Below are 15,167 nucleotides of genomic sequence, written 5' to 3'. Positions count from 1 at the left end.
AAACAATACCATTGAATTTTCCGAAAAATAGCTAACTTTCCCGATTCGAAATACGGAGTGATTAGGAACACGCCCGAACCCGATGGTGGAAAGAAAACAATCTAAGATGGAGTTGACGCCCATGCGCAATGGAGCCAAAAGGGAGGAGTCCCTCGGTCTCGTGACTCAAAAAGACTTCTTCGAAGAAAAACAACTTGTAACACTCTGAGACCAACAATAGATGGCAGGATAATGCACAGCATGTGTATCTGCAGCTACACATGCCAATGGACAAGAAACCTTTTCCATTTATTAGCATAGCAATGCCTGGTGGTAGGTTTTCTTGCCTGTTTAATGACTTCTATACACTCATTTGGAAGATTTAAATAGCCAATCTCTAAGACTTCAGGAGCCAGATTGCTAGGTTGAGCGTTGCTGGATTGGGGTGCCTGATCTGTTGTTTGTGCTGTGTTAACAGATCTGGTCTGTTTGGAAGTTTAATGTGAGGTACTACAGAGAGGTCCAACAGTGTGGTGTACCAAGGTTGGCGTGCCCACGTTGGTGCTATGAGTATTAGTTTGAGTTTGTTTTGACTCAGTTTGTTGACTAGAAAAGGAATGAGTGGGAGAGGGGGAAAAGCGTAAGCAAATATCCCTGACCAATTGATCCATAGAGCATTGCCCTTGGACTGAGGGTGTGGGTATCTGTACGCAAAGTTTTGGCATTTTGAATTTTCTGCAGAATTTTCTGGCTTACTGGAAACTATCTACTCGGTACACGGCTTCACCAACTCCCATGCACCTAACATACCATTAAGTGGGCTCCCTATTCCCTCTGGCACTCTAACAATGGCTATACTCAGGGTTTCGGAGAAACGGTGTCCCCTTACTTTAGGAGATTTGTTCGAAGATGGCATGTTACTCTCACATTCTGATTCTGTACAATTGTATGTTTTATCAGAGACTCTTTTTTTATCACATGCTAAGATTCTATCATATATTCACATTTATTGGGCACAACAGGGTACTGAACCAGTAACACATGAAACACTCCAGGCTCTCCACACAATTGGACATGGTAGACATCTGGTACGATGGATATATCGTAGGATCCAGGCACAGCTTCCTTGTTGCGGATAGTCCCCCCTCCCGTCCCCCCCCCCCCCCCCCCCCCACACACACACACTTTTTTGCCTGATATTGATGCTGACTTGACTGAGTGTGTGCTGGGACCCTGCTAACCAGGCCCCAGCACCAGTGTTCTTTCACAAAAAATGTAGCATTGCTTCCACAACTGGCACACCCCTGGCACACAGATAAGTCCCTTGTAAAAGGTACTAGTGGTACTAAGGGCTCTGTGACCAGGGAAGGTGCCTAAGGGCTGCAGCATGTGTTGTGCCACCCTAAGGGACCCCTCACACCTAGCACATGCACACTGTCATTGCAGATTGCGTATGTTGGTGGGGAGAAAAAGGCAAAGTCGACATGGCATCCCCCTCAGGATGCCATGCACACAAAATACTGCCTGTGTCAAAGGTAAGTCACCCATCTAGCAGGCCTTAAAGCCCTAAGGCAGGGTGAACTATACCACAGGTGAGGGCATAGCTGCATGAGCAATATGCCCCTACAGTGTCTAAGTACAGTGTGGCCATGTCAAATATATGGTCTGGGAGTTTGTCAAAACGAACTCCATAGTTCCATAATGGCTACACTGAACACTGGGAAGTTTAGAATCAAACTTCTCAGAATAATAAACCCACACTAATGCCAGTGTTAGATTTATTACAAAATGCACACAGAGGGCATCTTAGAGATGCCCCCCCTGTATTTTACCCAATCCTTCAGTGCAGGACTGATTGGTCTGTGCCAGCCGGCCACTGAGAGACGAGTTTCTGACCCCCCTGGGGTGAGAGCCTTTGTGCCCTCTGAGGCCAGAAACAAAGTCTGCACTGGGTGGAGGTGCTTCACACCTCCCCTCTGCAGAAACTGTAACACCTAGCAGTGAGCCTCAAAGGCTCCAGCTTCGTGTTCCAATGCCCCAGGGCACTCCAGCTAGTTGCCCCCCCCCGACACAGCCCCCACTTTTGGCAGCAAGTCCGGGGAGATAATGAGAAAAACAAGGAGATGTCACCCCCTCAGCTAGATCCACCCCTAAGGTAACCAGAGCTGTAGTGACTCCTCCCCCCCCCCCCCTTGGAAAATCCTCCATTTTGTTTTGGAGGATTTAGTCCAATAGGGATAGGGATAGGGATGTGTAGCCTTCCTCAAGGACAGTAGCCATTAGCTACTGCGGTGTGACCCTAACACACTCCTAAATTCAGTATTTAGTGGCGACCCTGAACCCAGGACTTCAGATTCCTGACAAGAAGGAGGACTGCGACCTAAAAACCACGCAGAGGAGACGGAGACGACAACTGCTTTGGCCCCAGCCCTACCAGCCTGTCTCCAGATTCAAAGAACCTGCAACAGCAACGCATCCAGCGGGACCAGCTACCTCTGCCGATTCAGAGGACTGCCCTGCAACCCAAACGACCATGAAACTCCTGTGGACAGCGTCTCTGTCCAAACAACAAAGAAGAAACCATCTTTTAAAGGGACTCCAGCCTCACTCCTGAGGCATGAGTCCCCAACACTCTGCACTCGACGCCCCAGGCGCGTGTCCAGAGAAACCAACAACTGCAGCGAGGTCCCCCAGGCGACTCCCACGACGTTGCCACCCTGAGACGACCTCCCTGCACCCCCACGGTGAAGCTTGCAGAGAGAATCCAGAGGCTTCCCCTGAGCGCGACTGCCCAGTAACAAAGAACCGGACGCCTGGAAGAAGCACTGCACCCGCAGCCCACAAGCCTGAGAGGAACTAACTACGGGTGCAGGAGTGACCAGCAGGCGGCCCTCATCTTTGCCCAGTTGGTGGCTGGCCTGAGAAGTCCCCCTGTGCCCTGCCTGCATCGCCAGAGTGACCCCCGGGTCCCTCCATTGATCTAAAGCAAAACCCGACACCTACTGGGCACAATGCACCCGGCCGCCCCTGTGCCACTGTATTTTCTGTGCCTGTTTGGGACAACCCACCTGGTCTGCTCCCTGAGGGCGCAGGTACTTCCCTGCTAGCAGAATGGAACCGGAGCACCCCTAGTCTCCATAGGTGCCTTTGTTATTTGGACCTCTGCACCTGACCGGCCCTGTGTTGCCGGTGCTGGGTGTTTGTGGTTGACGTGAACCCTCAATGGTGGGCTGCCTATGCCCCGGAGACTGAACTTGTATGTGCTTTACTTACCTGCTAAACTAACTTGTACTTACCTCTCCCAGGAACTGTTGAATTTTGCACTGTGTCCACTTTTAAAATAGCTTGCCATTTTCTCCTAAACTGTGTACATTACTGTTTTGATTCAAAGTTCTATGCTTACCTATGCCAAGTACCTTACAATTTATGTACTTACTTGAATTCTGAATCTTGCGGTTCTAAAATAAATTAAGAAAAGAATATTTTTCTATATAAAACCTATTGGCCTGGAATTAAGTCTTTGAGTGTGTGTTCTCATTTATTGCCGGTGTGTGTCACAACAAATACTTAACACTACCCTCTGATAAGCCTAACTGCTCGACCACACTACCACAAACAGAGCATTAGTATTATCTATTATTGCCACTATCAACCTGTAAGGGGAACCCCTGGACTCTGTGCACACTATCTCTCACTTTGAGGCAGTATATACAGAGCCAGCTTCCTACAATGGTCCTTTTCATTATAATATGCCACACAAGTATCTGGTAACACTCTGTTTAAGCTAATCCAGTTTTACCTCTTTCACGGGGCATCTCTCACTCCACATAGACTCAATAGAATCTATCACACTACAAAGGCGCACTGTCCTCGATGCCACGCAGCGGACGCTGATCTTCTCCATATGCTTTGGTCATGTCTGTCCCTGACACAGTACTGGAATTCAATAGGAGTCACTCTGGCAGAGATCATGGAGGAATCCGTAGAATTGTCACCCGCTTATTTCCTCCTGGGTCTCGACCCTCGGAAACGTGCCTCCAAAGTACGTATGCACTTCATGGACCTGGCTCTGCTGTTGGCAAAACGTCAGTTGACGAGATGCTGGAAATCCCCCCATGCCCCATCTCTCCTCTCTTGGAAGGAGAAGATGTTGCGCTGGAGCCAGGCTGAAAGCGCTGCCCTCAGAAGGGAGGAGTTTTGAGGTCTGAGGAGGAAACCAATATCTCTGGAGTTGGACTCCCTGGTGGAAGGACTTAGGACACAGCTTGAGACATAAGGTGGATTGTGGTGGGGGCAAACAGCGTAACCTGTGGGGTACTGGGGGTGCGTCTGTAATATACAACAGTGGCTTCTACATATGTTATCATACAGGGTCCCTACATGCTTCTCCCTCACTGATGTATGGTGGGTTTGATGTGTTTTAAGAATGAATATTTAAATCGGTCCCCCCCATAAAAGGAACGGTATTCCTGAAGAACTTATTAAAAGGTCCGTCCCCTGTGTCCTAACTAGGGGGCTTATAGACGGAAGCTAGGTAGGGTGCGGGATTGGCGGAATTTGGGACTGTTGCTCAACAACACTGTAGCATACTACAAGAATGTTTGCTTATAATTGTACCCTTATTGTATGGAATATATATCTAACTACAGTCCATATGTATTATTACTTGACTAATGCATTGTATGATGGGACAGTTGATAATAGAAAGTAATATAATTGTGTATTAAATCTACTGTTGGTTCTGGAGTGTGGCAAATTGTTTTTGTTGGAATAATCTTTGAGTCACAAGATCGAGTGACTCCTCCTCTTGGCGATAATGCACGCATGGGCATTGAGTCCTTTATTAGATTGTTTTCCCGCAGGCGGGTGAGGTAGGGAGTATAAACAGTGAGTAAAAGAAAGAGATGTCCATGTGGCGTATTTACATATATACAAAATTTATATAAGAATGTCACAAGAATAACTACAGGCTTCCGGGGAGGAGGGAGGGTGCATGTGAATCTATAGGACTACATGCCCTGAACAGATGTCTACTGGGTAAGTAACATTTTCCATTCAATGGCATGTGTGGCTGTAGATACACATGCTTTGCATAAACTGTACAGCAGCCTCCTGCAAATAAGCGGCGGCTTGCTTGTAGGAGTTGGAGTTGTTTGAAAAAGTGTCCTAAGCACAGCCTGACCAACATGAACTTGTTGCTGTCCTAAAACATCCACACAATAATGTTTAGTAAATAAATTAATGTGGTGTAGGCCAAGTAGCAGCTTTACAAATGTCAGCTATTGGAATGTTACCTAAAAAAGCCATAGATGCACCCTTTTTTATAGTGGAATGCGCGCTAGGAGTACTAGGCAACTGTCTTTCAGCTTTAAGATAACAAGTTTGAATACACTTGACTATCCATCTGGGTATACTGTTTTTTTTAAATGGGGTTTCCTTTACGAGGCATGAAGAATGCTACAAAAAGCTGTTTGGATTTCATAAACTGTTTAGTTCTGCCAATATAATACATAAGAGCTCTTTTATCGTCCAGTGTGTGAAGAGCTCTCTTTGCAACCGAGTTTCATTGGGTGGAAAAAAGTGGGTAACTCAACTGACTGATTAATATGAAATGGTGAAACCACTTTTGGAAGGAATTTAGGATTTGTCGTAAGAACTACTTTATCTTTTGTAATTGGAAGAATGGTTCTGATAACGTTAGAGCCTGTAGTTTACTTACACATCTTAAAGTAGTGATAGCTACCCAAGAAGGCTACATTCCATGAAAGAAACTGCAAAGAACAAGAATGCATGGGCTCAAAAGGTGGACCTATGAGTCTAGTGAGAACCATATTTAGGTTACCTGACGGGAATGGGGGAACCCTGGGCGGAATTACTCTTTTGAGACCTTCCATGAAGGCTTTAATAATTGGAATCCTGAATAAAGAGATATGTTGTCTGTTCTGAAGGTAAGCAGCTATAGCTCCCAAATGAAGTTTATTAGATGAGTATGCGACATTTGCGTTTTGTAAACGTAACAGGAAACAAACAATGTCCTGAACTGAGGCTTTGGGTGGGTCAATGTGTTTAGGTTGACAATAGCAAACAAACGGCTTCACTTTTGCAGCATAACACTGTCTAGCTGTAGGTTTACGTGCCTCCCTACGAATTTCCATACATTCTAAGGGAGAATTCAGATAACCAAATTCTATAACCTCAGGAGCCATATCGCAAGATTGAGAGTCTTGGGATCTGGATGTCTGATTTGACCGTGACTCTGAGTGAGAAGGTCCGGCCTGTTGGGGAGTTTCTTGTGAAGTACCACCGACAGATCCAACAGTGCTGTGAACGAAGGTTGACGTGCCCATGTGGGAGCTACAAGGACCATAGTAGGATAGTTGTCTCATTTTGTGAGCTACAGATGGAATGAGTGGGAGAGGTGGGAAAGCATAAGCAAATATCCCTGACCAATTCATCCATACAGCATTGCCCTTGGACTGAGGGTGTGGGTATCTGGACGCAAAGTTTTGGCATTTTGAATTTTCTGCAGTGACGAAGAGGTCTATTTCTGGTGTCCCACACCTCTAAAAGTACAGGTAAAGTAATTGGGGGTGAAGTTCCATTCGCAGACTTGTTGCTACATCCTGTTGAGGCTGTCTGAAAACTAGTTGTCCATCCCTGGGAGATACTCTGCCAGTAAGTGAATGTGGAGGTGAATTACCCATTTCCAAATTCTCTGGGCAAGAAGAGATAGCTGAGAAGACACTGCCCCCCCCCCCGCCTCACCCCCACCCCCTATTTCTGCAGATAACGCATGGCTGTCATGTTGTCTGTACGGACTAGAACCACTTTGTGGGAAAGTTGAGGTAGAAAACCTTTGAGTGCTAGAAAGACTGCTTGTAACTCCACATAATTGATGTGAGAAGTTTGTTTAACTGGATTCCATAAACGTTGTATTGAAAGGTTTTGAGGTGGGCTCCCCAGCCTGTATGTGATGTGTCCGTAGTCCAAGTGACCTGAGGCACAGGGTCTTGAAAGGGCCGACCCTTGGAAAGTTTGCTGGGATTCCACCACTGCAGAAAGCAGTGAGCCTTGCAGCACTAGATCTTGGAGATGACCCTCTGACTGAGACCACTGACGAGATAGACACTGCTCTAAGAGGCACATGTGTGGTCCGGCATGGGCAACAATTGCAATACATGAAGCCATCATCCCTAATAATTCCATCACTGTCGTCACTGTGTAAGAGTGGTTTTGTTGTAGCTGTGAAAGGAAAGTCTGAAAAGAATTAATTTAAGCTGGGTTTGGATATGCCTAAGCAGGCTGAGTATTGAAAACTGCTCCCAGATAGGGCTGTATCTGTAGAGGTTGGAGGTGGGATTTGAGAAGGTTGATTGTGAACCCCAGAGTGTGGAAAAGGTCTACTGTAGTTTGAGTATGATGCAGACATTGCTGGATGGTACTAACTTTTGAGCCAATTGTCCAAGTAGGGAAAGACATGTATGTGTTGTCTTCTGAGGTATGCCGCAACTACTGCAAGACACTTTGTGAAAACCCTGGGAGTGGTTGTCATCTCGCAATGACAAATCTTAGGTACTTCTGGTGTGCTGGGTGAATGGGAAAGTATGCATCTTTGAGGTCTAGAGCGGTCATGAAGTATCCCTGCTGTAAAAGGGGAATGACATCTTGGAAAGTGACAATGTGGAAATGCACTGAGAGAATGAATAGATTGAGTGGTCTGAGATCTAGAATTGGTCTTGTGAGCTATCCTTTTTTGGTATAAGGAAGCACAGGGAGTATACTCCTAAACTTTGTTGAGAGATGGAAACTGAATTTATAGCCCCTTTCAGAAAAAGGGATTGTACCTCTTCTTTTAGAGGAGCAAGGTGGTCTTGAAAGAGTATGAACATGACAGGGAATATGAGGTGGGGTAGAAATGATTTCTAGGCAGTAACTATGTTGGATAATTGATAGAACCCACTGATCTGTGGTGATACTGGACCACTGTTGATAAAAATGCATTACCCCCCCCTCGCTGGACAGGTGTGAGCCAGTGGAAGGAGTAAGTAGTCACTGGCGTGTATTAGAGGTGGATCCTCAAGAGGTGGATGCCTTTCCTCTGTCTTCTTGTTTGCACCTCTGTATGAACCTTTAAAGGAACCTCGATGTCTGCCTTGCTTAGTCTGTGAGGTGGAGGGCTCATTAGATGAAGGTTTGAAGCCTCCCCTGAATTGTAAGCAACAACAATTATGCCTTTGAGGTGTGCTGAGTAGGGTCCCCACAGCCTTTGCTCTTTCTGAAGCATTTTTCAGCTTTTCTATAGTAGTGTCCACCAACTGCCCAAACTAATGTTCTTTGCCAAAAGGCATATTAAGAACTGCCTGTTGGATTTCAGGTTTGAAACCTGAACATCTGAGCCAAGCATGCCTTCTGATAATGATGCTAGTATTAATAGCAAATGCAGCAGTATCAGCTGCATCAGCAGCACAATTAATAGCATTATTTGAAATAGTTTCGCCCTCAGAAACTATTTTGTGTCCCCTTTTGCCTTTTTCATCTGGGAGATACTAGAGAAGGTCTTCCATCTCATCCCAGTTGGGAGGCCCTATCGTAGCGTGCTAGGAGTGCCTGTGAATTGGCAACACCAATAATTAGCTACTTGTGCAACTACTCATTTTCTTGTTGTAGGAAGATGGCCTGGTGTGTGGTGGGCACCTATGGTGTTATCACCTTATAGTCAGGACCTGGTATCCCCAATTAGTGCGATGTAGACAGTGTCTAGAAAGCTATGCCTCTCTAGAGTAACTCAATTACTAAAATACTGTATAGGAAATACTCCACCAGGAGGTGATTAAACACTCTATTATAAACACGTCTGAAGTCAGGGATTAGCATAAAATGCAATAGGAAACAGTAAAAAAATATAAAATAATAAGGACTCTAGGGGGAGACCAAACCATATACTAAGTAAGTGCATAGCAAAAGGTAGTCCCCCAACACAAGGAAGTGGAATCTGTAGAGGGGAGCTGGAGGAAATAGGAACCCCAAAAGGTAAGTACCAATGTGCCCCCCCTGTGACCAGGAGAAAAGAGGTAAGTACCTGTTTTTTCCCCAAACCCACAGGTAAACTATGGAAAAGGACCAAGCAAGACTGGAAGAAACCAAAGGTGGATCCTGACAGAAGAGGACCTGCAAAAGAAGGGGACCACGTCCAGTTCGACTTGGGTGTCCGATTGGGGCAGGAGCCACTACCCACTCTTCTGGAGATGCAGGAGCAGGTTGACGGTGAAGACAAAGAGTCAGCAGTGCACCCCTAGAGCAGGGGTAGAGTTCCAGAAGTGATGCAGATGATGTCCCATGACAGAAGAAGAGTTGCAGTCAGTGGTGTTGGAAAACCCAGCAAGCAGCCTTGGCAAAGGCAAAAGTCGCAAATGAAGTGTTGCAGAGCTGCCAGGAACCGGCAAGGTCCAGGCGGACTCAACCCAAGGAGGGGAGTCCCAGGTGACCCTCAGCAGTGAGAAGAGTTGGAGGATGAGGAATGAGAATGCAGCCCCTACCAGCAACTCACAGGCAGCAGGCACTGGAGTGGCAGTGATGCCCACTCAGCACAAAGGAGTTCAACGTCGCTGGAGCAGCAGCCAGGAGATTGTGCTTTGCAGAGAAGCGTGCTGGAGGCCGGGGCTACAGGGAGCCTGAAAATCACTTGTAGGAGGAACAAACAAGCCTTGGTAGCTGCAAAAGTCACTGTACATAAGGGTACTGTCCTGCAAGGACAGACAAGAGCTTACCGTCTTGCAATTTGGAGACAACTGGTTCAGAAGACAAAGGGACCACTCCAGACCACCACCTGTGTTGCAGGATCCACACAGTTTTGCAGGTAAGAAGATCCACGCAGCCAGACTTTGTTGCAGCTGGAGCCTGCTGCTGGAAGGGAGCGATTCCTTCACTTCAAGGGAGATTCCTTCTTTCTTCTTGTGCAGGTTCAAGACTCGTCACCCTCAGAGGAAGCACAGTCAGGGAAATGTTGCAGTTGCTGGAAGGAGCCTGAGAAACAATGTTGCAGATTGGAGTCGTCGCTGGAGTTGCAGATTGTTGGTTCCTGGAGGGTCCAATTGTAGTCCTGGTGGCCAGAAGCTGAAGTAAACGATGCAGATGAGTTCTGCTGGAATCTTGCACATCAAATCCGAAGAGTCTAAATAGCCCAGGAAGGGAGTTTGGTCAGCTAGCAGGGTGACCACCTATCAGGAGGGGCTGTGACGTCACCTGCCTGTCCTGGCCACTCAGATGCTCTCAGGGCCCTCTGCCCACCTTGGACTCAAGATGGCAGAATCAAGTGGCCACCTGGAGCAGCTCTGGGCACCACCCCTTGGGAGGTGATGGACAAGGGAGTGGTCACTCCCCTTTCCATTGTTCAGTTTTGTGCCAGAGCATGGACCGGGGGGGGGGGGGCTCTGGACTGGTGCAAACTTGTTTATGCAAGGAGGACACCAAATGTGCCCTTCTAGCATACTGGTGGCTTGGGGAAGCTATCTCTCCCAAGCCATCTAATACCTATTTCCAAAGAGAGAGGGTGTTGCCTCCTTCTCCCAAAGGAAAGCCTTTGTTCTGCCTTCCTTTGCTTGAGCAGGCTAAGAAGCAGGAGGGCAGAAACCGGTCTGTGGGGTGGCAGCAGCACAGGCTGGCTCCAAAACCCCAGAAGACTGGTAGGAGCAATGCTGGGGGTCCTCTAAGGAGCCCCCAGAGTGCATGGAATCATACAATCAATACTGGCAACAGTATTAGGGTATGATTCTGACATGTTTGAAACCAAACATTCCCAGGTTCGGAGTACCATTATGTAGCTGGACAAAGGTACTGACCTCTGAAGACGAGGTTGCATGCTATGGAGAGACCTATATGTAGAGGGTATGATCAAATCAAGGGTTAATTTCTTTGAGGGGGAAACGGCATCACCGCAAGACATTTATCTACATCAGAATTCAACACAATGTGAAGGCAGTCAATCCAAACTTTCCTGAGGAACCCCAAGATTAGATGCCCTACACACATTACTTTGAGCAGAGATGCCGCAGATCTTAGTCTTCATTTTACACCTTGCAACACAACTATAGGCCATTCCCATTGGAGAGCAAACACGTATACCCGCTGGCAAACAGGTATAGGCTCTGACCTTACAGACGGTATATGGGCCAAATGCTGTGCACCTACAGGGAGCGTTGCCTCTGGCAGATGACTGTGTATTATACACAAAAAATTCCTCCATAGAGTATATTACACCCCGGTGCGGTTGTACCAATATGTGTTGTGTACAGGTGACAAATGTAAACTATGCAATATGGTTGGGGCTGATTTTCTACATCTTGCATGGGCATGTAGGCCCATCTGGATGTACTGGGCTGAGATAGAAGCTGCACTGCGAGAAATGATCAGATACAACCTGACACTTAACCCCCTTTTTGTTTGTTGTGTTACACAGAGGAGATTAAGACAGGCATTAGGAACGTCGTGGTGCTGGCCCTTCTGCTGGTGTTGCGCTGTGTCGCCTATTGCTGGGGTAGGAGGTGAGCACCTAAATTTAAGGAATGGCTGACTAGCCTAATCTACTGCAACAATCAATGAGAGTTTTCTGCAGAAATGCTGCCTCTACGATCTAGACCCAAAGATATTTGGGTCCCCTTGCGTAGTTATCTGTTCATGCTTCCAAATGTCACTACGGATGCAGAAGGTACAGAGAATCAACCACGAGGTTGAGAATGTAAGCAAGGTGCCAGGCGAAAGACCTGCTGCAATTACTCATTGGAAATATGTGATGTAATTGATGTACTAAATATAGTATTGTAAATTAATATTCCAAAGGCACTACTTAAGTAATGGCATCAGATAACAAGTATATATGCTGACAGATAAGGTGCACTAATGTTCTATAGGAATCTGTTGATAAAATGTTCCAAAAGGAGGGAAACCTGGACTGAGAATTGACTAAGTACAGTGCATAATCACCTCTTCTCTTTTTATGATTATTTGGCAAACTGATAGCAAATGTACTGCACTTATTGCCTTGTTGTACCTGTTTTTGTACGGTTACTGAAAAACTAATTTAAAAAATGAAACAAAAAAAAAACTAAAGAGACTATTCAAATACAAGACTCCGAAATCCATTTTCGTTATGATTTTTTAACAAAGTAAAAAATCGTTTTGAAACATAGGTAAGGCAATAATCAAAAAAGGCCACACATCATAAAGACCAGACGCATGCATCAGCCATATACTGGATTTAAATAAAACATTATCTATTCTATCACTTCCATAAGAAAGTGTCTAATTTGGGCTATGGAAACCATCTGCACTGTTTTAAATGAAACTGAAGATGCACTAAAATTTGATTCAACACTTAGAAATACCAGGAGGAGTTGTTTCAAACGTGTCTCATTGCATGCAAAAAAATAATAATAATAAAATAGTTGTATCAATGTAGGTACACATATAAGCAGCCATGCAAGACAAATTAGACAAAGCTGGGTGATGACTTACCAGAGTTCTTGACCCTAAGCTGTTGCTTCTCAAAGACTCAAGTTCTTCTGTCATCTTTGAGGCCAAAGCCTGAAGGTATCCACGGGCATCCTTTTCATCACTTACCCTGGAAAGCAACCACAACCACAGCTACGTCACTTAGTGAGGCATGTATGTCAGTAAAATACATTTACTTCATCATTGGTTTCCCTGGGATACCCTTTGCACGCTGAAAATTTCTTTAAAAGCATTCTTTTGTGCTCTACAGATTACATTTCTAAATTAATGTCCACCACAAGGGAAGCTGAATATACACTCACATTCAATAGCACATAGCTATCAGATATGAAAAACATGTTACCTACCAAAGACATACAGAAAGGCAAGTGGACAGACAGACAAGCAGACAAATGCACCATACCCCCCTCCTCTTTACGAATTACAACTTGACTGATGTAGAAATTTGCAAGCATACTGCATGGTGGAAGTACTTCAAATGCACAATCCACTGATACTGATATGCTGATAAATTTCAGGCACATATAAATAACAACTTATCCCACACCCAGTGTTTTTATGTAATCATATTTAGATTGAGAATTGTGCACCTCTTGGTAGCCTACCCTAGCCACGCCTTTCATGATTCAAACTTAGCTCCTTGTTTGTGTGACTTGTTCTCTGCCCAGTCCCTGCTACATGTAATGTTTTTTTTGTAAGCTCTACGTTATACTAAGGAAATGTTTTTAATTGCCTCTGTAAAGGTTTTTAAATATTCGGCAATGCAGACCTCCTCTTTTTTTCCTCCAGCTTTTACAATCTGAGTTTATCTGTTTGATGTTTTATAACTATATTTCTGCAGCAGTTCTCCTTAGGCAAGCAGTGGGGAAATAGGGTGATTTTGAAATTTTGTTCTGCTATTGTATCTGCTTTTGGCTACATGGATTTGCATGATGAGGTTTCAAGAGCTACTCGCACAAGAGTTCTAAAAATATGTATACTGTAGGAACTAAATTGGGCATAATTTTTTTACGTCATGTTTTGCTGATTATTTTGTCCACTATATTATTTTTATTACGATTGTGAGAATTTAAATTTGAAAATTTGCACTGAGGTTTTGCAATATTTTTATATATGTATTGATTGTGGTCTGTTTTTTTTAATTGTATGATCTTTATTATGTACTGTATGCTTTTATGATTTTTATGTAAAAATGTAATAAAGCTCATTATGATGATGATACAACTGTTAGACACTTGTGATGATAGGTGCTTTAGAAGACAAACAAATCATAAGGAAACTAGCATTAACAAAAGAAACAGTCACTTGGTTTCTGACAAAACGATTCAGATACTGACAAAGGTGGTCTTCTTGGTCAGTATTTAGAAAACTATCTTGTAAGCCTTGAAGCTTGCAGTGCATCACCCAGGGTAACAGTTAAGAGCCTTTGTTGAAGAATCAGTTTGCCACCCAGGCCGTGGTTTGCCACCTTGCATAGATTTTTCTCTAAATGTGCTTAAAAGAGCGCCAGGCAATACGATGAGAGCATTTCAGGTGAACATTTAAGGCTGGAGAGGCGTGGCACTGCAGTAGGGAAATTATAATGTGATGCAGCACAGATGGAACCTATTTTTACACAATCTGATGTAATTTGGTACAAACGCTTCTGAATGTGAAACAAAAAGGTAGGAGTCTTATTTAAGCTTCCCTTAATGATTGTGGGTTCATAGATAAACCACAAGTGTCTCAGCTCTCTTTACTGGCACAGTTGGGATTACTTGCTATGCTATTACTTTGTACCTTGTGTTAACATATGCAAAGTAGAGTGAACTATGGTGACATTTATAAAAATTAGAAAAATGCTGTTTACTAAAAGTTTCAGAAGTGTAGTCAACATTTGAACATGCCATACCACTGAATAATTTCTGCAATCTGGGCTTCCCAGTGAGCTACAGATTCCTTCTTTGCTGCTAGGTCTTGTAGTTCATCTTCAAGTTGCCTGTTATGTGCTGTCAGTTTATCAACAAAAGAACAAAGCTGAAATGGGAAAAACAGTATTAAGTTTAATAAAATATGTATGAAAGTGGCAAATGCAATAGTGTACTGTACAAGGTAACAGTTTTTGTTGTTAATTGCTTAGTTTCCATTGTGCTTATCTTTAGTAGTGATTACAATGTACTTATGTAGCACACAAAGCTAAACAATGGTACAGTTTTGCTGCATGCTCATGATTTTTAGGGTATTTTCGGATGATGCTACAGGAAAACTTTCAAAACCAATAACTACTGTAGGAAGTTGGCTCTGTATGTGCTATTTCAAAGTAAGGAATAGCATGCACAGAGTCCAAGGGTTCCCCTTAGAGGTAAGATAGTGGCAAAAAGAGATAATACTAATGCTCTATTTTGTGGTAGTGTGGTCGAGCAGTAGGCTTATCAAAGGAGTAGTGTTAAGCATTTGTTGTACATACACACAGGCAATAAATGAGGAACACACACTCAGAGACAAATCCAGCCAATAGGTTTTGTTATAGAAAAATATATTTTCTTAGTTTATTTTAAGAACCACAGGTTCAAATTCTACATGTAATATCTCATTTGAAAGGTATTGCAGGTAAGTACTTTAGGAACTTTGAATAATTACAGTAGCATATATACTTTTCACATAAAACACAAATAGCTGTTTTAAAAGTGGACACAGTGCAA

The 15,167-nt window shown here is 44.3% G+C and overlaps 1 protein-coding gene across 1 annotated transcript in view; it reads right to left on the bottom strand.

The window, feature by feature from the left end:
- Positions 1-15,167, bottom strand: part of CDC42BPB (CDC42 binding protein kinase beta) — a 903,752-nt gene that overhangs the window by 439,142 nt on the left and 449,443 nt on the right. Inside the window, exons 17-18 of the mRNA XM_069207298.1 lie at positions 14,378-14,502; positions 12,490-12,595 (exon numbers count right to left, since the gene is read on the bottom strand). Of these exons, the coding sequence (XP_069063399.1) occupies positions 12,490-12,595; positions 14,378-14,502 (231 nt within the window). The remainder of the gene's footprint in view (positions 1-12,489; positions 12,596-14,377; positions 14,503-15,167) is intronic.

Source organism: Pleurodeles waltl, chromosome 9 (genome assembly GCF_031143425.1).
Source record: "Pleurodeles waltl isolate 20211129_DDA chromosome 9, aPleWal1.hap1.20221129, whole genome shotgun sequence".
Classification (NCBI taxonomy): domain Eukaryota; kingdom Metazoa; phylum Chordata; class Amphibia; order Caudata; family Salamandridae; genus Pleurodeles; species Pleurodeles waltl.
The sequence above is the reverse complement of the archived record's forward strand: the minus strand, read 5'-3'. Positions and strand labels throughout refer to the sequence as shown.